The following is a 25993-nucleotide window of genomic DNA, read 5'->3' as shown; positions in this document are numbered from 1 at the left end:
AGTTGTCTAGAAGAGAGCTGGGTGGTGCCCATGCCTTTAATCACAGCACTCAGTAGGCAGAGGCTCTCTGAGTTACAGGCTATCCTGGTCTACAGAGTAAGCTTAGGACAACCTGGGCTCCACAGAGAAACCCTGTTTTCAAAAACCAACCAACCAACCAATCAACCCACCAACCAAACAACCAACCAAACAACAAATAAATGAAGAAGAAAAGAATTGTTGGTTGAAGCTGGTTGGTTGGGTTGACTTTTTGCGGTTGGGTGTCCGGACTCCATAGCTGAGCTTAGGCCTGAGGCACTCCATTGTCTCGCCTCAAAGTTCAGAAACAGAACTGCCACTACAGACCTCACAGAGGAGGAGTGTATAGGCTGCCTTCCTGTTCTGTCACTGGTGATCACTTTAAACTGGATTTTAAAAGTCTGCTAGTATTTCACAACAAGGAGAGCCATAGTTGTGGTGTTCTGTGGTTGTACAGTTTTGCACTGTGTTTCTTCCCTTTGGGAAAAACCTACCTAGTACCAGCCACCGCTCACACAGACTGCCCTATGAGTGGGTTGGTTCTCCATATTCCTTACGTGGTACAGTCCAGCCATTATCATTCTCTTGTGTTATTTGACATGGGATATTTTTATGCCTTTTGGCTGCAGCATTGGTGGTAGACTATCCTAGGATGGATCATGGGTACTTACTTGCTTTATTTTGAGACCCCACCCACTGTCTTCTTCCTTTCCACTCTCTGCCTGTAAGATGTAGTCATGCACATTCGACATCTACAGATCTGTTTTGTACATTTTATACCATTGGATAGTTAAAATCAGACGTTTACTCTAGGGTACTGAATACACTTAGTCTTACTAAAAAACACCACCTACACTGATCCTTGCTGGTAACTGTCAAAGCCACACATTGACTATAGAGGTCAAGGCCAATTTCACTTGTAATTGAAATCTACTTCTTAGATAATATCTGGGGTTGATCTCTTTGGCTTAGTGGTCCAGCATCATTGATGGCTGCCATCAATCAAATTCATGAAAATTGTAGCCTAGGATTCATATTCATTCAGTAAATATGGACTCAGCCAGTCTGGACTGTCCAAATCCTACATATTCCAAAGAAAGGTTTGATCTTGAAGTTCTTAGACAGAACTTCTAAGTCTTTGGTATATCCCACCTGGGGTATATACCAAATATATATACTAAATATATATATCAGGAGCAAGGTCAGGCATAAATAAGTGTAATTACTTGCCTATGTCACTGACTCCCAATAAAAATCTGGGCTCTGGGTTGGTAAAATGATTCAGGAGGTAAAAGATGACCACTACAAGCACATACATACATAAATGTGAAAATACATCCAGAGAGGAAGGTGAGCCCCGAGAGTCTGATAGATAATGAGGTCTGAAGGGCTAGGTGCAAAGGATACAAAATTAGCCTATGAACAAAGCCAGTTAGCCAAGAGGAAGGCTGGACTCCCATATATACCCAGGCTGTACTAAATCTAACCAATTGTGCAGATACTGGGGCACTTCAGAGTGTACACCTGTAAGGTGATCTCTGGTACTGCTAAAACTCAAAGCTCTAGGTGGGGAGTTAAGATGCTAGTGGGCCATGTAATATACATGCAAGTTGTATGTATGTAGAATTGCAGTAACAGAGCAAGTGCCTTTAGAAGTGTATCCTTAATATATTCCTGTGGCAACATATTATGATTAAAAATATATCACATTCTAAGAGACTGGACCATTTTCGGGACCTTATGTCCAGAGTTACTAATACTCCTTGACGTCACTTAAGACTTAGGTGAACTCAGCCCATTTGTTTCTCCTGCTTTTAAGAGAACAACATGGCAAGCGCACTGTCAACTTCTACAGTCTAAAGGAATGCATCTTATGCATTCATCTTAATGCTGTCATCTTAAATATGTAATCTTGGAACAATGCATGTGCTCTGTCCTGAACACAGCAGATGCTGAAGTCGAAAGCAGTCTAAAATCTATAGCCACCATAAGTGTTGAACACTCACCTATGGGTATCATTGATAAACAAGGATAATTGTTATCTGGTCAGTTGGGGTCCTTTGGAGTCAACGACTTAATCTCTTGTAAAACTCTGCTAAAGATTTCTGTAAAGTGTCCCTCATTCTTTCCCTGTGTGAAGCTTTCTGTCCCATTCAGTAACAGAGAGCAAAGCGCATCGTTACAGACAGACACACAGACCTTTACTTGCTGAGCCCTCTCACCGCCTCTCAAAGGACTCTTCCAAACGGATAGCTTTATTTCAAACATGATGCTGCCACTGATATGAGCTGTTGGGGGTGAAACATTACAGACCGCAGGAAGACAGGCTGGTCTTCTGAATTAGGATAGCCACCCAACCAGGACAGCACAGTTCAAGTTTATCTTTGGTAAGACTGAGGCCAGCATGAATTAAATGAGAACCCCTGCACTCAGTGTCCTCTGGTTAGGACCACACCAGATGTTCTTCAGTTATGTGCTTTTCTCTTTTCTCTGAGACTGGGTCTTAGGTAGCCCTGGCTTGCCTCAAGTTCATTATGGCTCCGCATGACCATAACATTCCGATGCTCTTTCGAGCAGGGGAGTTTTTAAATTAAAAAAGTATATACATCCAGAAACAGTGTTAGAGTGCTGGACGCAGTTCAGACGTACAGTGTACACCAAGCCTGCGTGAAGACCTGCTCCCCATTGCTGGCATTGCAAAAACACAACACACCATCTTCACCACGGCCACCAAAGCAATGCCAGAGAAGACCGATTCTGTAGTAGAATGACTGCTGGGTCAAGTGTCACCAGTTACTGCAGGGAACAAATCCAGTCCCTGCACCCTGGGCATCCCAGCTTAAAGCAGAACCAGTTTTACAAGCTATGTGCCAAGCCTCATCCAAGACGGCGTAGGGGCTGAGAGAACTCGGTGAAGAATGAGTTTGTGTGCATACATACTTAGACACGTGCCTCGGGGGAGACTATAGCCTGAGAAGTCAGCAAAGTCACACAGACGGTTTCTGTCTTCTGGCTCCAAGAATCCATGTGACTGAGGCATGTTTGTGCTGGGCCAAGGCCCTGCCAATTATCTGTGGCTGTGATTGCAGCAGAACATTCTGGGGGCTGTATGTTTCTACTTGATGCAGTATATGCACCCCAGGAAATGGAATGCGGTCTAGTACCAATTGCCTCTAGTACAGAGAAACCTGAGCTGGGTGTTGGATGAGGGTCCGGCAAACCTCATCCTGAGCCGCTAGTGTAGGTCGATGGGGCATTGCGCACCCCTTCTTCTCTGGAGGAAGGGACTCCCTTTAATGGAGCAGGTGACCCCTTTAATAGTTCTAAGGGTCACCGAGTCTGAGCATCCTGAGAAAAGCGCAGGAAGAGAACAGGAGGTATGGGGATCGCAAGAGAACACTCGCTGGAGAGGAAGGGGAGTCAGTGACTTGAGATGCCCTGAGGGTTTGCAGGTGAAAGGCAAGCCTTCAGAAACTAGGCCAGTCGCTTACACAGTAGCTGAGCTCATCTAGGGCGGGGCTGGTTGTTTGGAATGGAGACTAATATAAAAGGGAGGGACTTTCCCTGACTGGTGGTTGGGAGTCTCCTCCGTGACTCCTGCACTGACAGGGCTGCTATTCAAAATGTGCTGTGGCCTAAAAAACCACTTGCAAACTTGATCCCAGGCGGAGCTGTTTGAGTCTAGCTTCCAGGAAACAGAGACAATTTGGTAATTGACTTTACTTGTATTCCTACTGTGTCATCCCATAGAGCTCATGTGTTCTTTCCTGTTTTTCCTACTTTCTGGGGCTAGGGATAGAATTCAGGGTCTTGTGAGGCCAGGCTAGCACACCCCACATCTAGAGCCCTCTGACAGAGCCCAGCTTTGTAACTACTTGATCCCCCTCCCCCACTGATCCAGCTTTGTTCCTGTGTGCTTTATTCCTTCCTTTTTTTTTTTTTAACTTTTTTTTAATTTAAACTTTCTTCCTTTCTATTTCCTCTCTGACTTCTTTTCTTGTTTTGTCTTGTTTTAGACAGGGAGCTATAGTGGAACTCTCTCTATAGACCAGGCTGGCCTCGAACTCACAGAGCTCCACCTGCTTCTGCCCCTCAAGTGTTGGAATGAAGGCATGCACCACTGTGTCTGGATTGTTTTTTAATCTACCACCAGATTCTCCAAGATAACATTTCCCCCTTCTGATTTATAAGGATGTGAAATCTTTCCTTAAAATTGTAACAATTTTTCTTTTTTAATTATTGTTTTAAGGCTTATACAATGCCCAAAATTAACCTGTAAGCCCCAGCTACCCAAGAACCAGGTAACTACCTAGAATGCTGGGAGTTGTAGTCAGTGAAAAATAACAATGCCTTATGCTGCTGGGAAATTCCAGGCAATGGTTCTGACCGAAATACATCTTTGGGTCAGTCTTGTCAGTTTTTAATATTTAATAAAACTTGCTTTAAATTTGGCCCCAAATGGTAGAATTGGTTTTCTTTGGTGAATCTCAGTAATAACCCTGGCTAAACACTGGTTTAACAGGCCAATCCCTGGAACCTCTGTAAGGAGAGAATACACTCCTAACAATTGTCCTCTGACTGCTACACAGCTGTCATGGCATAACTGTACACAGACACACACTCAGAGAGACAGCGAGAGACAGAGATAGAGATGGGGGGAGGAGAAAAAGTTAGCTTAAAAATCTCATTTTGCAGCCACCAGAAACAATGACTTAACCAAATTCTTAAGAAAATGGCTGCATCTAGAGAACATCATCCTGAGTGAGATAACCCAGTCACAAAAGAACAGACATAATATGCAGTCACTGATAGTGGGTTGCTAACGCCAGAGGCTTGCACTCCCCCAGAAACAACCCACAGACTGTATGAAGTCCAAGAAATAAAGAAAACAAAACAAAACAAAAAAATATTTACAAAACAAAAAAACTTTAACTATTTCCATGTTACATTTTGTTTTACATGTACTTTAGCTCATTGTAACTATTAAGTTTTCAAGGCATACAATCAAACCTTGAAAAAAATCAAGTACTGACTAAAAAATATATTCATATAGTTTTATGTAAAAATTATGTTAAAATCTGAAAAAAGTACTGACAAAAAATTGTATAATTTTAAGCAAAAAATGTTTAAAATCTGTACATTTATCTTTGCTTTGTAAAATAAAGTTTAATAAAAATCTCATTTTGAAACTTTTAAAAGTGTTTTTTAGAATCTTGTTTCTAAGAAGTACTAATTTGAAACTTTATTATGTCTCTTTTAAAAAATATATTTAAGGGTTTTTTTTTTTTTTTCTTGAGGAATCTTAAATACACAAAACACATTTTTCTTCCTTCCCTCACCAAAAAGAAAATGACCTAAAGATAGTTCTTTCTTTTTTCAAGGCCATTGAACTGCTTCACCACAGATTAATTCCTAGAAAGGGCCCAACTCAACACTCAAAGAAGCAGGGCTGTACAGGGCTGGTGAGAAGGCTCATCGCGTGGGTGAAGACACTTGCAACCAAGCCTTTCGACCCCAGTTCCTTCTATGGGACCCACAGGATAAAAGGAGAACCGCCTCCAGTAAGTTACCTCTGACCCCTAGAGCCTCATGCACACAGGAAATAAACCAGTGTCAAACCAAACACAGCACAAGCGAGAGCCTTGAGAAACAGAGCTGGGTCTTGAAAGCTTGTGGGACTTTTGTTTTGTTTAGATAACAAAAGGCCCTGAATTCCGTTGGTCCTGGTGGCACATGCCTTTAATCCCAGCAGAGGCAGGCAGAGCTCCATGAGTTCAAGACCAGCCTGGTCTACACAGTGAGTTCCAGGACAGCCAGGGCTACACAGAGAAACCCTGTCCTAAAAAAGAAAAAAAAATTCTCAAGTTTCTTACCCATGAAAATGAAAATATGGCTTTTAGTCGTAAGTTCCGTAAGTGCCTGTTTGTTCTGGCCTCAGGAGGTCAACTTGGTTTAATGTGGAAATATTTATCACCCTTGTAGGAGAGGCCTGTTTTGAAGGTCATTAACAGTTATGGGTGTTTAGGGGAAAAAACTTAATTCTAGTGTTTATGGAGCGACTCATATTTACCCAGTATTTTTACATGCATTATTTCATTTAATTCCAAGGGAAAAGTACTGAGTGTTTGACCATCATTTCTGTTAAAGAAGAAAATCCAGGTAAGTTGTTATTTCTCTGATGGCGAGGAAGAGGCTGCCAGATGAGGAGGTCTGGAACTTTCCAAGGCTTGTGTTCTAGCACACAGAACTTTCCCAGCCATTTCTCAGTTTCTTAGCCATCAGAACAGGTTGTATGGTCTTATTTCAAAATTCAAAGGTTAGATACAGAATCTGCTGTCTATGTCCTGTGTACATGCGAATGCATGTGTCCTCAGAGGTCCATCTCTCGATCTCTTGGAGCCGGTTGTGAACCGCCTAGTGGGGGTTCTCAGGAATACAAGTGCGCCTAACCTCTCCTATCTTCTGCCCATCTCTCTTTTGAGAAAAGGTCATCTTGCTCTGTAGCTCTGGCTAGCCCGGAAGTCACTGGGTAGACTATAACCCCCCTTTCTATGCCTTCTGAATGGAAAAAAAAATGTACTTATTTTAGCAATGATTACAGCATTCTAGATAAATGTGACTCACTATATATCCTCTTGACACGCCCCCCCCCCCCATAGGGTTCCTCTGTGTCCTGTTTGTCCTGAAACTTGCTCTATAGACCAGGCTGGCCTCGAACTTGGAGATGTACCTGCCTCTGCCTCCTGAATGCAGAAATTAATGTCGGGCATCACCACTGTCTGGCTGTCCCCTTGACATTTTTTTTTCTTTCTCTCTGTGCTTGGGACCAAACCCAAGACGTTCCATAAGCTAAGCAAAGGGGCCACTATTGAACTACAGCCCCAGCTTTAGATCAACATATACTTCAACTTAAAAAAAAAGTGTGGTCAACAGCTCAGTATGGTGGCTGTGAAGTCTCAGAAACTCTGGACAAAAGGATGAGGTTCTTATTCACATATCAAAGCTGACGCTGGCCATCCCTTCCAGCTCTACTCAGTACCTGTGGCTCCTCCCCGTCTCCTCACCCCGCCCCCTACCCTAAACCCCTCCCTCCTGGGAGCTGGGCTTCTGCTTCCTCCTGCCTGCTTCCTGTATAACTCAGTTTGCATATACCAATGTCTTGGCCTCGTGGCCAGGCCTACGGTCTTGCAGTGAGTCCTCTCTTGCTCTCCCTCCCCCTCTCTCTTCTCTCCTCTCATGCTGAGGTTTAATCTGCTGGCCATGGTCATCTTAGACTCCTCCCTCTGCCTGCTTTCTCTACAATAAAAATGTTCTCTTTATTTCAGTGGCACAGACTCTGTAATCCCAGTACTTAGGAGGATCAGTAATTCAAAGTTATCTTGGACTACAGAGAAGATAAAAGGTCAGTTTGGATGATGTAAGACTGGTGTGCATGTAATAGGCTTTCTTACAGGTTTACTCTGTTTACACCCCTGAGAGGAATGCCTTGCCCTTCCGCCCCGCCCTCCAGCGATTACTGAGCCTCCAGCCCACTCTTGCAGTTTAGTTCCCTCAAGGGCATTATGCAAACAGCCTAGTCCTTTTCATTGTTTTTCTGTCCCTGCTTTGAACTCTGAGCTATCTGGAGTAAAAGCTTTAGAGGACATCTGTAAAAGTATCTGGGGCAGCTGACCCATCTATTCTTTCTATATCTATCTATCTATCTATCTGTCTGTCTATCTATCTATCTATCTATCTATCTATCTATCTATCTATCTATCTATCTACGTACATACATACACAGCCACCCCATGTACATAAATTCCATACATACACACACATCATATGCACATGTGTTTGTATACATATATACACATGCATCATACACTCATATGTGTATATGTATATGCACACACATACATCATAAACACACATATATGTGTTTGTATACACACATCTCACACACTTTGTTTTTTAAAACAGGGTCTCACTATGTAGCCCAGGCTGGCCTCAAAACATGATCCTTGTTCTTCAGCTTCTCAAGGGCTGGTGTCACAAGTATGTACCCATGGCTGTTTTTCATTGGATAAAGAAATATTGACGTTTCCTGCAGATTAATTTGTATGTTTCTGGCCTTTTGTAAAACACTGCCAATGTCCTCTTTGTTCACCTTGGGACACTTTATTTTCTCTTTGCTGATAATCAGTTTACACTAATCTTAAAAGAACGGCCCCCACAGGCTCAAATATTTAATGCTTAGTCAGCAGGAAGTGGCATTATTTAGAAGGATTAGGAGGTGTGGCCTTGCTGGAGGAAGTGTGTCTCTAGGGTTGGGCTTTGGGTTTTCAGAAGCATAGTTAATGCCCTATTGCTGTGAAGAGACCCACGATCAAGGCAACTCTTACGGTTGGAGTCACCACAACATGAGGAACTGTATTAATGGGTGATAGCATTAGGAAGTTTGTGAACCACTGGTTTAGCCAAATGATCAGAGAGAGCTCTAGACCCAGTGAGGGAACTTCATTTAAAATATAATAAAACAGTAAATAATAATAATGGAGTTGTGGGGAGGGCCTAGTGGCTAACAGTACTTGGTGCTCTTTCAGAAGACCAGAGTTGCATTTCCAGAAACTATGTCAGGTAACTCCAGCTCCTGGGGATTTGATGCTGTCTTCTGGCCTCTGTGGGTGCCTGTACCTGCGTAAACCTGGCTATTCTGTAGCTGCTGTGTAGACCAGGCTGCCTTTTTCCCTAAGTGGACATGCGTTACATTTATTTGTTTGTTTGACAGTATCTTGCCATGTAGACCTGGCTATTCTGTAAACCACTATGTAGACATGGCCTGGAACTCACAAGCCTATTTCTCCCTCACAAGAGCTCCACCAAGCATAGCACGTGTTTCTTTTATAAAGACAAAAATGTAAAATGCTATTGAAATGAGGCTTACAATATCAAATATAGGTCCTACCATGAAGGGATATCTAGGAACCATTGGTGAATGTCTTAGAGAATTTGAGACTACTCTCACATTGACAAAAGTATCTGATTGATGGGTATTTACATAATCAGCAGACAACTGGTGTCCACCGGGACACATTGACAGGGTCTCAGAAAGGAATCATCAGACTGTGAGTAAGAGCGAGGTGATTCATTCCTTCCCACTGCATGTGACGGTTCTGCCAAACAACCGGTTGGTTAAAAACATTCTGAATCTGGAAATGCAGGAGGCCATTTTCCAGGAGCCGGGCTGTCAGTGAACTGAGAAGGAGCCTCGGGCGAGCAAGGAAAATTCCAAGAAGCCCTTTGTTATGTGTGTTTGGTTTTTCCTTACTCCACTGTCAGTCCTGAAAAGGATGCTTATCATTGTGAAACTGGAGCAAGAGCACAGTTTTGAAGGCCACATGTGCTTAAGCGTTTGAGTGAGAGACAAGGTGATCTTACAGTGATGTAGCCATGTGATGAGCAAGGCTAGGACAGTGCTATGCAGGAGCCCTGAGTGTCAAGGTGTCTGGTCCCTGCCTCTGTCCACGGAAGAGGCACTAGTGGGAGGCAGATGCCTGTCCTCACTGCTGTCTGTGTTCAGGAGAGTGGGATGAATGTCTGAACCGCTGCAGAACAGTTCAGCCTCAGCCTTCCCGGCCGTCAGGGCTGCAGGCATTTGCTGCCACACCCAACTGTGACCCGACTGTGTCATTTGTTCCTGCCACTTTATAGCCTGATTAACTAGTCACAGGTCAGGTCATGAACTGACACAAGAAGCCAAGGGAGCAGGAAGTAGAAGTGAGCTGGAAGGAGAAGAGCAGCTCCCTACCATGTCCGTGAACCGGTCTGCGCAGGCCATCCGCACCCACTCTGGGGTTGCTGGGCTCTTCACTGTGAAGTCCTCAGCTACATCTCTTTGTCTCCGTGCCGCAGCCACTGCATCAGCAATGGCAAAAAACACAGATGACCCTAGGAACATCCCAGATTCCCCGAGGCCCTGCAACAAAACACATTTGTCTGTTTGATTGTTTTGTTTTGGTTTTTTTTTTTTGGCTTTTTTTTTTTGTTTTTGTTTTTGTTTGTTTTTTTTTTTTTTTTTTTTTTTTTTTTGAGACAGGGTCTCACTTTGTGGCTCTGGCCGGTCTGAAACTCACTATGTAGACCAGGCTGAACTCACAGAGATTACAGACCTCTGCAGCATGTAATTTGTTTTAAAAGCTTCTATAGTACACAACACGCTTTGGGACGGGGCGTCATCTTGTTCAGCACTGTATCCTTAATCCCTGGCATTCAGCCCTATAAATCACTTTTTAAATTTGAGCTTTCTGCGTCTTCAATTATGTCTGCATTGAGCATTTGTTCTATGGGAAAGGGATGCATGTGAGTTGACAAGTATGTACATACACAGGGGGTCCATGTGTTTCTGTGAGGTAGGAGAAGGGCACCCTGATTAGAACAGTCAATGGTTTGAACTTGCCAACTTGATATGCAGAGGGGGAAATAATTCCTCATTATAACTCTGGGGCTAAGGGAAGCAGGGTACTTGTTTGAGCTTGCTTTTCTTTTCCTTTTTTAAAAAAAATATTTACTTATTTAACATATATGAGTACACTGTAGGTGTGTCTTCAGACACACCAGAAGAGGGCATCAGGTCTCATTACAGGTGGTTGTGAGCCACCATGTGGTTGCTGGGAATTGAACTCAGGACCTCTGGAAGAGCTGTCAGTGCTCTAACCACTGAGCCATCTCTCCAGCCCCTGAGCTTGCTTTTCATTGTTGGGATAAGACAACACAATTAAAAGCCATTTGGGAAAAGTAAAGAGTTCATTTGGACTATAGATTCTGATCAGGAAGAGAAGTCAGGGCAGGAGCTCAGAGCAGGAACTGACACAGAGGCCGTGGAAGAACGCTGCTTACTGACTTGCAGTGGGACTGATCACAGTGGTTATCCCACATTAGTCCTGAATCAAGAAAATGTTCCACAGATGCCCCAGCCAGTCTGATAAAAGCATTTTCTTAGCTGAAGTTCCTCTTCCCAGAGGACACTGGCTTGTGTCAGTGGACATCATACTAAGCAGTGTAGTACTGTAGGCAAGAAAGACTCTGGCGGTGACAAGCCCTCATGTGTACCATACTGGAGGAGAGGAAGACTCAGGCCGTCACGTATAGATAACGGGGTATAGATAACGGGCAGGGAATGTGAGTGAGGTGTGGGCAGGTGAAGAGGAGAAAGGGGACTGTGGAGAGACAGACACCCCCTCTCCGGTCTATCTGAGGGGCATCTGTTCTTTGGTTCTGGCTAATTGTTATCTTCTATGAACGCACCAAAAATAACCAGATCTTTCCCCGTTTTCAGAAGAGTTTTTGTATTTGTGGCTCTTGTTTTGTTTGTGGTGGCAGTGGTGATGGAACCAGGGCCTGTGTGCACACTAAGCAATCATTCTCTCAATGACCTTTACCCCCAATCTTTGTTTTCATTTTGGTTTCTGAGACAAGGTCTTACTGTGGAACCCAGACTATGAAATGCACTATGGAGTCAACCAGCCTGGCTTTGAATATCCAAATGTCTTCCTGCTTTTACCTCCTGAGTAGGACCATGGGCACTCTCTCATTACCATGTCCTTCTTGGTCCTTGTGTGTTTTCCAGAGAGATCTTGCTTTATAGCCTAGGCTGGCATTAATTTATGATCCTTCTACCTCTACCTAGTGAGTGTTGGGATTACTGGGATACCTACCATGCCGTATGCCCTGTCCGGGCATTCTTGATCTGAAGCTGTTTTCTGTAGGCTCTGGGCTGCCTCTGGCCTGCCCCCCACCACATGGCTTCTATTCCAGTAAGAGTCTGAAGGCCCTGTTGGTGCCCCTTCCTTTGAATCTGTGATGGCCTCACCAACCCAAGTCCAGAGGTGATACCTAGGCTAACCTAGGGGAATTCAGTTTGAAAATGATGAAGCTCCTGCAGACATACTTTTCATGTTTCAGAAAGAAAATTAATTTATTCCTGAGTGAAAAGAAAAGTAAGAAAGAAAAAAGAAAGACGTGATTTCCTAGGAGAAGGTTTTTTTGTAGAGAAAAGGGGGAGCAAAGGCAGAAGCAGGGACGTCTGGGAGAGTCCAGAGTGAACATGACCCTGAGCCAGGCCATGCGAGAAGGGAGAGGGGAGCGCCAGGAGACAAACAGGCCATGGGGGTAGTGGTTAGACCAAAAGGGGCTGGTAACCCAATGACCGTATTATATAGGAAAGACAGCCCAGCCTCGGCTGGAGAAGTTTAAGGTATGGGTAGGTATACCAGCTATATCTTTTAACCGGCAGGGACTGAGGGATGCTGGGACAACTACTTGGTATGTTAAAATGTTAGTCATTTGTCCAGGGTTTGAGATGGAACAACTCCTAACTAGAAGTTTCCCCAAAGATTTTTAAGGAAGACTTTATACCTCACACCTTAGTGAGGTTTCTATCTTAGTGAGGTTTGTCTTGATCTGCATAAAGCAAGGCAAACAAAGTTGACCTTTATTTTAATTTGCTGTTCCTTCCCTTTAGTTATTAATGGTAGGCTAGTGTCTTTGCTTCCTGACACTACTGACATTTGAAGTCACACAATTCTTTATAGTGGGAGCTGTCTTGCAAATTTAGCTACACCCCTGTCTGTAAAACCATTTAAATTCTTTCAGCCTAAAATGCATCTAGAAGATGTTGTCAATTTTCTCTGTGTGTATGTGTATGTGTGTGTGTGTGTGTGTGTGTGTGTGTGTGTGTGTGTGTGTGTGTGTTCTTGCATGCGCTCGCGCTTGCATTTGTGCGTGGAAGCAAACGCCTACCTTCCTGCCTTCTTCCTGCTTTATTCCTGCCTTTCTGCCTGCCTACCTGTCTGCCTGTCTGTCTGTCTTGGTTGAGGGTAAGACATTCTCACTACAGTTGGTACCAGCTGTTCTAGATTCATTTCTGGGTTTAGCTGAGGAGTCCCTCCGAGGTGGGCAATTTACCTAAGAGCATCGGAGGATGGTGGGCTGGGGTAGGCACCCAGGCCTTCAGCCCACTGATGTCTGTGGTTTCAGTGGTATCATGTCTTCAATCTCATTTGTTCTCTTGGCTTTGTTTGTTGTTTTGAGACATGAGTAGTTCAGGCTACTTTCTCGGACTCTCTCTATAGCTCAAGCAGGTTTTAGTTTACCCTCTGCTGGGGTTATTAGTTTGAGCTACCACACCCAGCTCAATACTGCCTTCCTCCTTCACCCACCCCTTTTTATGTGTATGTGTGTATGTGTGTGGGTGCATGTGCACAGGTGTGTATGGGTGTGGTGGCCAGAGAACATCCTCAAATTATATCCTTTAAAATGCTTTCTATTTCTCCTGAGGTAGAGTCTCTCCCTGGTCTTGAGCTCACCTGTTAGGCTAGACCAGCCGGCCAGAGAGCCCCAGAGATCCTCCTGTCTCAACCTCCCCAGTGCCGGGGTTACATGAGTATCTTAACACCTAGGATTGTATGAGAATTTAGGGATCAAGTTCATAACCTTGTGCTTTTAAGACAAGCACCGTACTGACAGAGCTACGGCCATTCCTCAGTTCTTAGATGAGAGCTGGGCATGGTGGCACACACTTATCCCAGCCCTTGAGAGGCAGAGGCTGGAGGATTAGGAGTTTGAGTCTAAAGTCATTCTGGTCTCTGTAAGATCCATCTCAAAAGACTGAAAAACAAAACAGACAGCCAGGCGGGTGTGGTGCAAGCCTTGCTTCCAGCACTCGGAGGCAGAAGCTGGTGCATCTCTGTGAGTTTGAGGCCAGCCTGGTCTACAGAGCAAGTTCTGAGACAGCTAGGGCTACACAGAGAAACACTGTCTCAAAAACCAAAAAGTACCCCCCCAACAAAAAGCAAAAACGAAAAAGAAAAAGGCTTACATAGTTTTTAAATAAAAGTATTATTCTCCTATGAAGTCCAAGCTTTTCTATAATTTTCAGGGAAAGAAGATATTAATGAAACCAGTGCCCAGGATTGCTCCCAGGAGGGAGTTCTCTCTCCTGGACCCCGGGTTTTCCTAGGTGGGTGGTCTCCAAGGGGCCTGGTCCAAATAACCAGGAGTATCAGTTTTTGTTTTGTCTGGTGGCTTTCTCTGGCCACGCTCCCTGGGCTACTGCTGTGTGGATGGGCTGGTTTATGTGCTCACCTTTGACGAGTAGATGGTGAGCGGGGTCTGAGATGATGGCAGCAAGGACACATTAAACTGCTCGGGGACATCAGTGACGGTTGGGATTTTGTACCTCTCTGGGCTCCGAGAGTACAGGACACCCTCTGGAGAGTAGTGCAGCTCCTCCGTGGTATACAGGCCCATTCCTTGAATAAAGGCACCTTCGATCTGCAGGGAGACAAGTTTAAGCCTCGTGGTAACATGGGTCCTTATCTACCCTGCAACCACTTCTTAGGAAGGGGCTTCCACTCAGCTGGGCCGGCACCTACCTGCCCAACATCGATGGCCGGATTCAGACTGCAACACGCATCCATGACTATGTCGGTTCTAATTTTCTGAGACAGATAAAAAAATTACTTTTTTTATAAGAACTTGAAATAAAATACTACTTTAAGATGTGGAAGATATAGCTCAGTGTTAGAGTGTTTTTCTAGTGTACACAAGGCTCTAGGCTTGTTCCCCAGTATCATAGACACACACACACACACACACACACACGAGTAAATAAATAAGTAAAATTTATTTTCAGGTTAGTTCAGAACAAAGGCAATCGCTGCCACAGCTGGTGACCTTGAGTTTAAACCCTAAACCAGTATGTTGGACCTGAATTACAGAAGTGGTCTAACCTCCACATGTATACTGGGTGTACCCGTTCCCTTCCCTTCAATCCCCTCCATAAAGAAATGAATTGCAAAGAGTTTCTTGTTGTCCTAGAACCACTGCCTGAATCTTACCAGTGTTAGATCTGGGAAGATATCTGACAAACTTCCCATAGAGTGCCAGGCCTGGCAACAACCTGGAAGATCTTCAGCATTTATTGTATTGACTCCAAAGTCCAGGCATACTGGTGTGTGTGAATCATCTGGTAAATAACAGCCTGCCTGTCTGCCCGATTCTCAGCCTGGCTTCATGGCTTGAGTGGAATTCATGAGCATGTTACAAGGTGGCTTTGTTGCCATTTTACTGAGAGAATCATCCAGGACATGTATAAGTTTACAGGCTTGCAAGATTTTGGAAGGGGTTAGGGGTAAGTGTTGAGGCCAACTCCAATCCTCAGACTTTGTGGAAATGATCCAGATGATCCTGCCCCCCCCCCCTTGTGTGTGTGTCTGTGTGTGTGTGTCTGTGTGTGTGTGTGTCTCTGTGTGTGTGTGTGTGTGTCTGTGTGTGTGTGTGTGTGTGTCTGTGTGTGTGTCTGTGTGTGTGTGTGTGTCTGTGTGTGTGTCTGTGTGTGTCTGTGTGTGTGTGTCTGTGTGTGTCTGTGTGTGTGTGTCTGTGTGTGTCTGTGTCTGTGTGTGTCTGTGTGTGTGTGTGTGTCTGTGTGTGTGTGTCTCTGTGTGTGTGTGTCTGTGTGTGTGTGTGTGTCTGTGTGTGTGTGTGTGTCTGTGTGTGTGTCTGTGTGTGTGTGTGTCTCTGTGTGTGTGTGTGTGTGTCTGTGTGTGTGTGTGTGTGTGTCTCTGTGTGTGTGTGTGTGTCTGTGTGTGTGTGTGTGTCTGTGTGTGTGTGTGTGTCTGTGTGTGTGTCTGTGTGTGTGTGTGTGTGTCTGTGTATGTGTGTCTGTGTGTGTGTATGTCTGTGTGTGTGTGTCTGTGTGTGTGTCTGTGTCTGTGTGTGTGTCTGTGTGTGTGTGTCTGTGTGTGTGTGTCTGTGTGTGTGTGTATGTGTGTGTGTGTGTGTGAGAGAGAGAGAGAGAGAGAAAAACCATGTGGTTCCTGGGAGCCTCAGGAAGCTCCTAAGTGTCTCTGGGTTATTTCAGGACCTCTGGACTTCCTTTGTCAGCCATTCATCAGTATTTATTCTGAGAACATCTTTTCCTGTTCAGACTTAATAACTGGGCTCCTCCTTTCTAGTCTTTGGATTGGAAGTCTCTCCCTCTCTCCCTCTTTCCCTCTCTCCCTCGTTCCCTCTCTTTCTCCCTCTCTCCCTCTTTCCCTCTCTCCCTCGTTCCCTCTCTTTCTCCCTCCCTCCCTCTGGCCTTTCCTTTATTTCTCCTCCTTCCTTGCAACAGGTTCTCATGTAACTCAGGCTGGCCCAGAGCCTAGCTGTAAATGGCCCTCACAAATCCTCTGCCTTGCACCTTTAAGGACTGGGCTTAAAGCCACAGAGCACCACACTCAGTTCTATGCAGTTCTGGAGACCAACATGCAACCCACAGCTTCCTTCATGACTGGAAAATATTTCATCAACTGGACTACATACCCAGCCCTCCTCTTCATAACTTTTGGAATGGAGTCTTGCGGTGTAGCCCAGACTGGCATTGAACTTGTGGTCCTCCAGCCTCAGCTGCTCAAATGCTGGGATTACAGGTGTTTCCCACCATGTCCCAGTTAGCAGTTCTCTTCTGACTCAAACCCTGGTCTCTCAGGCCGTAGAATCAGCCTTCTTCCTCAGCCTGGGAAGGAGGCTGGAGTCACCTCGGCCCTCCCTAGCATACATTCACTTTGATACTTGGCGTGGTCTGTGCTATGGTGTGTTGCACAGGAGAAGAGATGACAACACCGTCAATGGAAACCTCTGCTTACCGGCTGGACATCCCAGACAACAGTGCCTCACAGAGCTGGCCATAGTCGGCCAGCCATTTTGTGTCTCTGAATAAACCATTTTCAGGGATCAACATTATACTGACATTTCTGAACCTTTACATACACATGTAAACTGGAAGGTGCAGAAAAGACCAGATTTTAACACTGTGAATTCTGGAAGATTCCTGTGTTTGTTTCTTTAGGGATTTACTTTAAAGCCCTCAGATAGAGTTGGCAGATAAAATAAGTATGTCCCTAGACTTGTGTGGGACCTATTTATGCTAGAAACGTATTTGTTGTTTACTTGAAGTTCAAGTTTAATCAGCCAACCTATGTTTTTATTTGCTCAAATCGGCAACACACTTGTCAGTTTTATGACTAGGCGATTGCCCAAACCGGCTTCCCATTAAAATGGAGCCTTGGGAAAGCAGAGGCGCTGGCCTGTGGTCATTGAGGGGAGCCTGCGGCAGGCCCCGGGTTGACATCCTCAAGGCTGCTGCACAAATACCCTTATCTATGGCTGTCTCAGTGTGAAAAACACCAGAAAACAGTCTAAAATAAGACAAGAGCAGTCTGTGATTACGTAAGTTTTCCCTCTTAAAAGGGGGGGGGGGGAGAAAGGGAGGGAGAGGCAAGAGAGAGAGAGAGAGAGAGAGAGAGAGAGAGAGGCAAGATGCCTCAGCAAGTAAAGGTGTTTGATCCCTGGGGCCCATAAGGTGGAAGGAGTGAGTCTTCTCTTACAAGTTGTCCTCTGACCTCCACATGTGACATATGGCATGCCCCACCCCCAGGAAAAACAAATGTAAAAATGTTTTGATATAATATTAATGTGTCCGAAAGAGAAACCTAAATTAAATATGAGGGCGTTTCTCTCCAGACATTCTTCATTCACTGTGTCTTTAAACAATCTTATTGACGGGCTGGGGGTGTGGCTTGGTTGGTAGAGTGCATGTCTAGCATGCAGGAAGCTGTGGGTGTGATCCCCATCACCTGCACACACTGGACGGGGCTACACATGCTTACAAGCTGAGCATTTGAGAGACGGAAGCAGGAAGATCAGAAGGTCAGTTATTTTTGACTACAAGTTTGAGCTACCTGAGACCCTGTCTAATATGTGTGTGTGTGTGTGTGTGTGTGTGTGTGTGTGTGTGTGTAAGAGAAGTAACAATAAGGAAATAGAAGTATTTTGATATGTTACAGCCATTGCAATTTTCCTAATGAAACAACTTACTATACTTTGGTTGTATTTTATTCTAGCGGATATTTCTGTTCTCATTGTCTCCAGAATAGAGCACAACCCACGGGCTCATCACTTATGGTGCAAGCTGCTGCCTCCACCTGGGTATGCTCTCTGCCTTCGGTAGGTGACTTCTCAACGGCCCCACTCTGCCCCAGTCTGTACCTGGTCACCCCTGCTGCCCCTGGAATAGAGGCAATGGATGATGAACATCAGCTGAGCTAAATGACGTCACCTGCACAACCTCTTCCTCCTTGAGGGATAAAATCTGCTTCAGGGTAAAACTTTGGGAAGTGACTTTGCGGTCTGAAATGAAGTAATAACTTTAGCACGTTAATTACATTCAGCCGGTCACAGCCATTCCCTTTCGCCTGCTATTTTGTGATTATTTTATGTGAAGACGGGATTTCTTGAAATCCCCCTGGAATGGGAAGAATGATCTGCTCTTCTGCATACTACATAATTACATAATGACGCAGGGCGGGCCACTTTCTGGCGGTGCCAGTGGGTGGCTGATCCAACAGTTTACCTTGTGAGCGCCTGTCAGACAGTCCACTTCAACCTCAGAGCAAGCTGCGCCGTAGACATAGTATGGGAACGGGTCTCCCTCTCCCTTCTCCCAGTCCATGAAGGCCTTGTAGCCCCTGAGGGAATAAAGTCCTTTAGATGGGGGGTTGGCACAGAAAACGCAACATCTGTGCATTTAAAAAATTACCACAATTTTACAATAGCATTTCAGCAGCCTGATGTGCATTCCAACTAGGTTGTTGTTGTTTTAAAGCTCATTCAAGCTGTTCCTTGCTATTCACCTCTGTGGTTATGTACGCGCCACTGTGCTAAAGAGAGTGAACTGCTATTCACCTCTGTGGTTATGTATGTGCCACTGTGCTAAAGAGAGTGAATGTTTCCTTGTGGGCATGCCTGTGTAGTTGGTGGTTCATTTGGCTGAACTGTAACAGCAGGGCCGTATCCTTCTTGAGTGTGATAGTCACCTCTCTTTGCTTTCTGTATTTAATGAACATGAATTTATTGGGGTGCTCCCCCCACCCTGTCAATCAACACTGCATATATGAAGACAAGTGATTTTTGCCCCATGCCTCAAAACCTGCTTCAGAGGAGAAAGGTTTTATAATAAAGGAAGGGAATATGTTCAGGTGAAGATATCTATTCACTACTCTATAAGGAGCTGTAAGGGCTGAGGGTGTAGGTAAGTGCCAGAGCGCTTGTCTACGGTGTACAAGGTCCCAGGTTCAATCCCCGGCCCCCAATAAAGGAACACATAAATATAAACAATAGCAGATAAACCAGAGTGTCTTTAATCCTGTTTGAGTTGTTAATGGTTTAATATTTCTTTAACTGTACCTCTTAGAAGCTTTTGTGAATTTACACAATTTGGGGCCTAGAATAGACTCCCAGAATTATATAATACCATCTTAGTTATCATTAAGGACCGAGGCCCAAAGCAACCGGATCACCTCATATTTTCTTACCTAAGCTAAGCTATTTTTTGAGTTTTACCTGAAGTATCCAGTGGCTGAAAGGCTGATTCTTTGTTCAAATGCTGCTTCTATCTGTGGAGTAGGCATATTTAAGAGAGGCTAGATAGATATGCTGCTTACTAGACGGAAATGAGGACATTTTATATATAAAAATTGATCCCCGATCCCTGGTACAGAAGCCTTGCTTGACATTGCTCATCATAGCAGGGGAAACACTTACACACAAGCAAAATAAATATATTTTAATCTTTTTAAATGGGCAGTGGTGGCCTATGCCTTTAATCCTAGTTCTTAGGAGGCAGAACAGGTGCATCTCTGTGAGTTCAAGGCCAGCCTGGTCTGTAGAGTGAGTTTCAGGACAGCCAGGGCTAACACGAGAAACCCTGTCTTAAAAAATAAAAAAAAAAAAAGCTAAGAAAGGAAAGAAAAGGTATATTTGGGGTTCATTTTTAAGTGTTAATAATATCTGTGAAGTCATTTCTTTCACTATGTCTCCAATTCTCTTCCCACTCAAGGCATCAGTGTTTTGTGTGGCTCTTCCCTCCTCTTTCCTTCACAAGCTGAGTGGGAGGCTTCTGGATGTCCCGCACACACCCTTCCTCTCCCCAGTGACTCCCCTTCCCTGTGTGTGCTCTCTGCACGGACCTGGAACTCATCCTGGAGTAGCCCTCTCAACCCTAGCAGAGATCCAGCCCAGAGAACTTTCCAAAGCTGTCTTAAGTGGGTGCTGCCCGCTGCTGTGGCAACTGAGGAGCTCGGCTCCAGTCTCACACAAAACTTACCCAGTCTCTCCACGTCCCTTCTGGGTTTTTCTTAATGATGGGCTCAAGACGTTTGAGAAGGATCTGACAGGCATTCTAGAAGAAACAGACAAGAAAGCCTTGTGGCAAAGGATCTTCGGCGACCACAGGTTAGCAAGTGCTCCTGTTTTCCTATATTTTGGGAACAGAAGATAACACATTGCCGGGCCCTTGAGGTTAGCATCCACTGTGGGACAGGCTTCCCACAGTTTGCTTCACTTCCCACGAAAACAGCCCAAATCTCTGCTCTCGGATCCTCTCACTGAATGCCCAGGTTTTACTTCCCTCTTTCCTTTAACTATGTCTTCGACCTTTACTTAGTGCTTTCCAGTTATTAAAATAAATAGAATACACATTGCATTTTCATTCAAATGTGTGCTTGTTACAATGACAGGCCACTGTCCTCTGGGGTCTAAAACACTCAGCTCTGCCCACCCTCCCTCTGTTCATCTGTCTCTCTTGAAGCCAGTCTTCAAAGGCCTCGGCTTTGGGTTTGGAGTGAGAAAGTAAGCAAGTTAATTTTAAGACATATATGCAGGCAAAAACTTCATGCACATAAAATAAAAAGTAAATCTTAAAAAAAACCACAAAGAACAAAAAAAAATACTGAAACAAAACTAAGCCAGGCAGTGGTGGTGCACACCTTAATACCAGCACTCGGGAGGCAGAGGCAGGTGGATTTCTGAGACCAGCCTTGTCTACAGAACGAGTTCCAGGGCAGTCCCAACAAACCAAACCAAATTAAATAAACAAAACCAGAACTATAACCCACAGTTTCTGATCCTCAGACTACATGCTCTAACTCTTAGTTAAGCTGGAAACTCCACAGTGACTGCAGGCAAAACACCCATAAACATAAAAAAATAGTAGTAAACTAAAATAATAAAAAAAATGAGCAAATCTAGCTAAAAAATAAGTACTCCCAAATCAGTTAAATTAAGAAGAAACCCATTACTTTGTATGCTAATTAAAACAGTTGCTAGAGAAGGTGGCTCTAGGTGTTCTGGTGGGGGCACTGGTGGCCACTCTGTAATTAGCATGTCTGCTGGGCTGGGCTGGGCTCAGTCAGCCTGAAGGGACTCACCAAGCCAGGGGAACAAGTTTCTACACTGTTGGGTCTTAAAGCTTCTGAGATGTCTCCCAGAAACAGAGTTCCTATTCACCCAAAAGAGGTCTCCCTCTTTCACAGGAGCTGGGCTTCTTCCCTGTCTTCTGCATTCACCAGCTTTCCTGTAAAGTCTGTAAAGTCTGCAGGTACAACTGGAGACTAACTCACTAATGGGCCAGGAGTGCAAACGACTCCCATCACTCCCAGGTCTGGCCTGAAGTCTTCCTCAACGCACAACTTCACGCAGTTGAAAGTGTTGGGATTCTGTAAACCCCACCCCTCAATTACCTGGCAGTAGCCAGGTATGCTCTGCCCCAGTGACCTGACACTATAAAAGGGGCTGCTTGCCCCCTCCTCTCTCTCTTGCCTCCTGGCTCTCTTGCTCTCCCACCTCTACCCCTCCTCTTCCCTTTCCCTTCCTCACTCTCCCTCCACGTGCTCATGGCTGGTCTCTTCTCTATTCCTCTACTCCTCTCTCTGCCTCTACCACCCTCTTAACTCCCTCATGACCTGAATAAACTCTATTCTGTACTATACCATTGTGTGGCTGGTCCCTCAGGGGGAAGAGATTCCCAACATGCCCCCCCCCCCCAGAGGCATCTCCCTTGCCCCCAGGCCTCGCCGCCTCTCCATGGGCCATATGCCCCCCACGCTCTTCATCCTTCCCCTAACATTGGTGCCAAAACCCGGGATGTCATCTTTTCACAACATTGGTGCCCCGTGACTTTTCCTTTCAGTGACTTTTCCTTTCATTGGTGCCCTGTCATCTTTTTCTTTCAGAAAGGATGGCGCTTAGAGCTGCATTGAAAGCCACACACGGATGAAGCCACCATCTGAACACTCCCTCTGAACTCAGATATGGGACTCTTGTGTCTGAACCATTCTAAGTATTTATTGCTTTTCTCTAATTCATATATTCTCCCAATATATTGGTTGTCCAACCTTTTATTTAGTAACTGTGGTGGTTTGAATATCTCCCATAGTCTCTGAGTACTTGGCCCCCAGTTGGTACTGTTTGGGGAGGCTTAGGAAGAATGCCACTGAGGGTGGGCTTTGCGAGTTCAAACTCCCACCATTGACAGTTCGCTCTCTGCTTCCTGCCTGTGGTCCAAGACATGAGCTCTCCACTCCTGCTCCAGTTGCCATGCCTGCCTGCTGCCGTGTGTCTTTACCACGACAGTGATGGACTCTCATCTCTCTGGCATCATGAGCCCAAAACAAACCCTTTTTTCTATAAGTTACCCTGGCCACGGTGCTTTGCATGGGAATAGAAAAGTAACTTATTCAGGATGGGTCACTTCCCTGAAGTCAACCACAGGGCCTGTGTGCCGGGGCGTGGTAAAGTTCACCAGGGAAAGAGATGGGGGTTGTCACCTGCACAGCTCTGCCGTTGACATCCGCTCCAACGGACGCGGCTGTTGCGATTGTATTGGGCACAGTTGCTGTGCTTGTTTCGCAGATGTGCAGGTAAGACATGGGTATTTTCAATTCACGGCTGGCCACCTGTGAGAAGGGACATAGTTCACATCCAATAAAGAAGTCTAAGAAAACTTAAGCCATTGGGTTACATGGGAGAGTTAATTATTTTAAAAAACAAATTTTTATTACGTTTTAATTTAGTTCTTATGACTGTGTATGGATGTGTCAAAGCATCCACGTGGAGATCAGAGGACAACTTGCAGGAGTCAGTTCTTTTCTTTCTCCATGTGGGCCCTGGGCCTTGAACTCCAGTGGTTAGACTTGGTGCAAGCACCCTTGACCCACTGAGCCATCTTGTCAGCTATTGTGTGGTTTCTTTCTTCCTCCTTTCCTCTCTCTCTCTCTCTCTCTCTCTCTCTCTCTCTCTCTGTGTGTGTGTGTGTGTGTGTGTGTGTGTGAGAGAGAGAGAGAGAGAGAGAGAGAGAGAGAGAGAGAGAGAGTAGTGAAAGGAGAAAACTAACTCTCCTAGAGTGTCCTCTGACCTCCACACATGTCATATGCTACCGGAATGTGCATGCATGAGGAGGCACAAACACAAATGTTGGTTTTTCTTTTTCTTTTTTTATTTTCTTTTTTTGTCCTCCCCCCCACCCTGGTCTTCTTTTTTGGTCCGCTGAGACCAAAAGACCAGGGCTTCAATATTGTAGTCCTTGCCTGTCTTGGAACTCACTCTGTAGACAGGGTTGGACTCGAATTCAGAAATCTGCCGGAGTGCCAGGATTAAATTATGTGAACTTTTTTTTTTTTAATGAAAAAAAGCTGGTGTTATGTCTCAGTGTTAAAGCACTTGCCTAGTTTGTGCACAGAGAGAGAGAGAGAGAGAGAGAGAGAGGAGAAGGGAGGGAGGTGTTAGTTACAGCATACTGATAGTCAATGACTCGTTGGTTCTAAGTCCTTATTAGCATGTGTGGTGTCTGGAGCCTTGGTCACAGTGTTCTGTCAGCTCCTGAGTGGTGGCTTTACTAATAATCTCTTCCACCTCCACCCCTGGCCAAGTTCCAGGAGCATTTGTGTACGCATGGGATTTCTGTCACAGTGTTTGTTAGTTTATACGCAAGAAGCTTTTCCGCTAGTCAAGGTCTCTGCCATCGTTTACCTTAAAAGACGTCCCACGTTCCAGCCATGTCAAGGATGCGGGGGAGACGGATTTAATTTTTTACCTGTAGCATCTTGGTGTGAATGCCTTGTCCCAGCTCATTCCCCCCATGTGCTACCAGCACGGAGCCATCGGTGTAGATATGAAGGAGTGCTGCTGCCTGCAGGACATCCAGGAGCACGTCAGTGAGTGTAGGAAATGACAGAGGGGCCGGGGAGATGGCTTAGGGTTAAGAGCACTGGCTGATCTTCCAGAGGACCCGGGTTCAATTCCCAGCACCCACATGGCGGCTCACAACTGTAACTCCAGTCCCTTTTGGTTTTAATGGCCAATGCATGCACATGGTACATGCAGGCAGAACTCTTGTACGCATAAAATAATTTCTAAAAATTTAGGAAGAGAAACGAGGTAGTAAAACACCCCCTCTCTGGAGTAGAGAAGTCAGAGATGTGAGGGTCTCCATAGGGCCTTGAACTTACTTCTACTCTATCAAAAGCCAGTTGTAAAGAATTTCCCTACTTAGCAATCTGGATTTTTAGGAAAACAAACCAACAGGGTCCTACTATGTAACTGTAGCTGGCTTAGAACTCCTTCAGGCTGGTCTTGAACTCACAGAATTTTGCCTGCCGCAGCCCCCCAAGTGCTAGGGTTAAAATCATGTCCGGCCACGCCCACTGGTCACGCCCACTGGTCACGCCCACCTGGTCTCCGCTACCTGAAAGTCAAGTGAGCTGAGGACCGCTAGTGAAGCCACTGAACGGAGGGTTTTCCCGACCTCCCTCTAGACACACAAGCGAGCAAGCTGCATCAGGCCTAAGATGGCGGGGACACAGGCTGAAATCCAGTCCTTGGGCAGAATCTCAGATGGCTTAAAAGCCGAGGAAAATGGGTTCTGTGAGAGCTGGACAATCAGATCCAACTCCCCTTGTGAAGCTCAGGGTCCCCTGACATGACAATGCCAAGGGACAGAGCTGAGCAAGGTGACTCCCTTTTTACCTGTTGCTGAAAGCCCTGCTCCTTGTCACAGCTGTCCTTTTGGGTCTGCTCTCATCCCCTCCCCCCACTACGTTACTGCCTCTTCTTGCCTTGTCCCGGGTCCAATCCCACAGCGACTCCTCTGCTGTGTTCAGTTCCTGGATGGTTCCCTGGTCTCCATCTGTCCAGCGTTTAGACCCTGCAGCATCTGACCTGATCTGGGAACACCCCATCACTTCCCCCATCCTTCCTCTTTCGATTCTGGGTGCAGCAGAGGCTCATTCCTCCCAGTGCACTCGGAGCCTCGGAATATATCCCGAGTTAGAAATAGTTTTTTTTTTTTTTTTTTTTTTTTTTTTGCCGATACAGTTATTTAAGATGAGCAGACTAGTAGAAGTGGGCACCAGATCCAACAACTGGGTGTCCTTAGAAGACTCTGGGGATAAGGCCAGGGATAATGGCTCATGAGGCTGGAAGCAGCCAGCGGAGTTATATTGCTATAAGCCAAGAAGGGACTGGAGCCAGAAGAGCCTGGAAGAGCCTGGAGGCCTTAGAGATAGAGTGGTTCTGCTGATACTTGAACTTCCAGCCTATAGAACTGAAAGACACACGCACACACACACACACACACACACACACACACACACACGCGCGAACACACACACACATGCACACATACGCACACGCACACCTGTGATAGTTTGCTGTATCTACCACAAGGGTACCCAGGGGCATCGCAAGCTCTGCTCAGAAACTCCTCAGCCAAGGCAGGCCTTGTGTGACCGTGTCCTAGAGAGCACTCTGAGCAGGTTGGGCACAGACACTATGTAGATTTTGTTAAATTAGGTGCATGAAAAGGTGGTATTTTCCCTCCCAGTCTGGAGATGCCTGGAGGCTCCTGGATGGCTTGGAGGGGTTGGGGAGTTGGGAAGTGTGTGGTGTGATCACAGGATTTATTTCTCTAGCCTGTGGCCACTCACTTTGTGAGGGGGTGTTCCAGCTGTGTCAGCAGCTGACCTGGAATGACACTGGCCAGACCAGGCCAAGTGGTTCCAGCGCACATCAATTTACAGCTCTGTGGGGAAGCTGGAGGCCTTTCAGATGGAGACTAAAA

General features: G+C 45.5%; 1 protein-coding gene across 2 annotated transcripts in view; it reads right to left on the bottom strand.

Moving 5' to 3' along the window:
* Positions 1 to 25993, bottom strand: part of LOC308433109 (aldehyde oxidase 2) — an 84494-nt gene that overhangs the window by 6370 nt on the left and 52131 nt on the right. For both annotated transcript variants that reach the window (XM_080933013.1, XM_080933012.1), the window contains 8 exons: positions 23969 to 24064; positions 22704 to 22832; positions 20204 to 20278; positions 19441 to 19493; positions 18452 to 18566; positions 14433 to 14498; positions 14143 to 14331; positions 9809 to 9976 (listed from right to left, as the gene is read on the bottom strand). In XM_080933013.1, the coding sequence (XP_080789139.1) occupies positions 9809 to 9976; positions 14143 to 14331; positions 14433 to 14498; positions 18452 to 18566; positions 19441 to 19493; positions 20204 to 20278; positions 22704 to 22832; positions 23969 to 24064 (891 nt within the window). The remainder of the gene's footprint in view (positions 1 to 9808; positions 9977 to 14142; positions 14332 to 14432; positions 14499 to 18451; positions 18567 to 19440; positions 19494 to 20203; positions 20279 to 22703; positions 22833 to 23968; positions 24065 to 25993) is intronic.

The sequence above is a fragment of the Micromys minutus genome (assembly GCF_963924665.1).
Source record: "Micromys minutus genome assembly, chromosome: 19".
Lineage (NCBI taxonomy): Eukaryota > Metazoa > Chordata > Mammalia > Rodentia > Muridae > Micromys > Micromys minutus.
The sequence above is the reverse complement of the archived record's forward strand: the minus strand, read 5'-3'. Positions and strand labels throughout refer to the sequence as shown.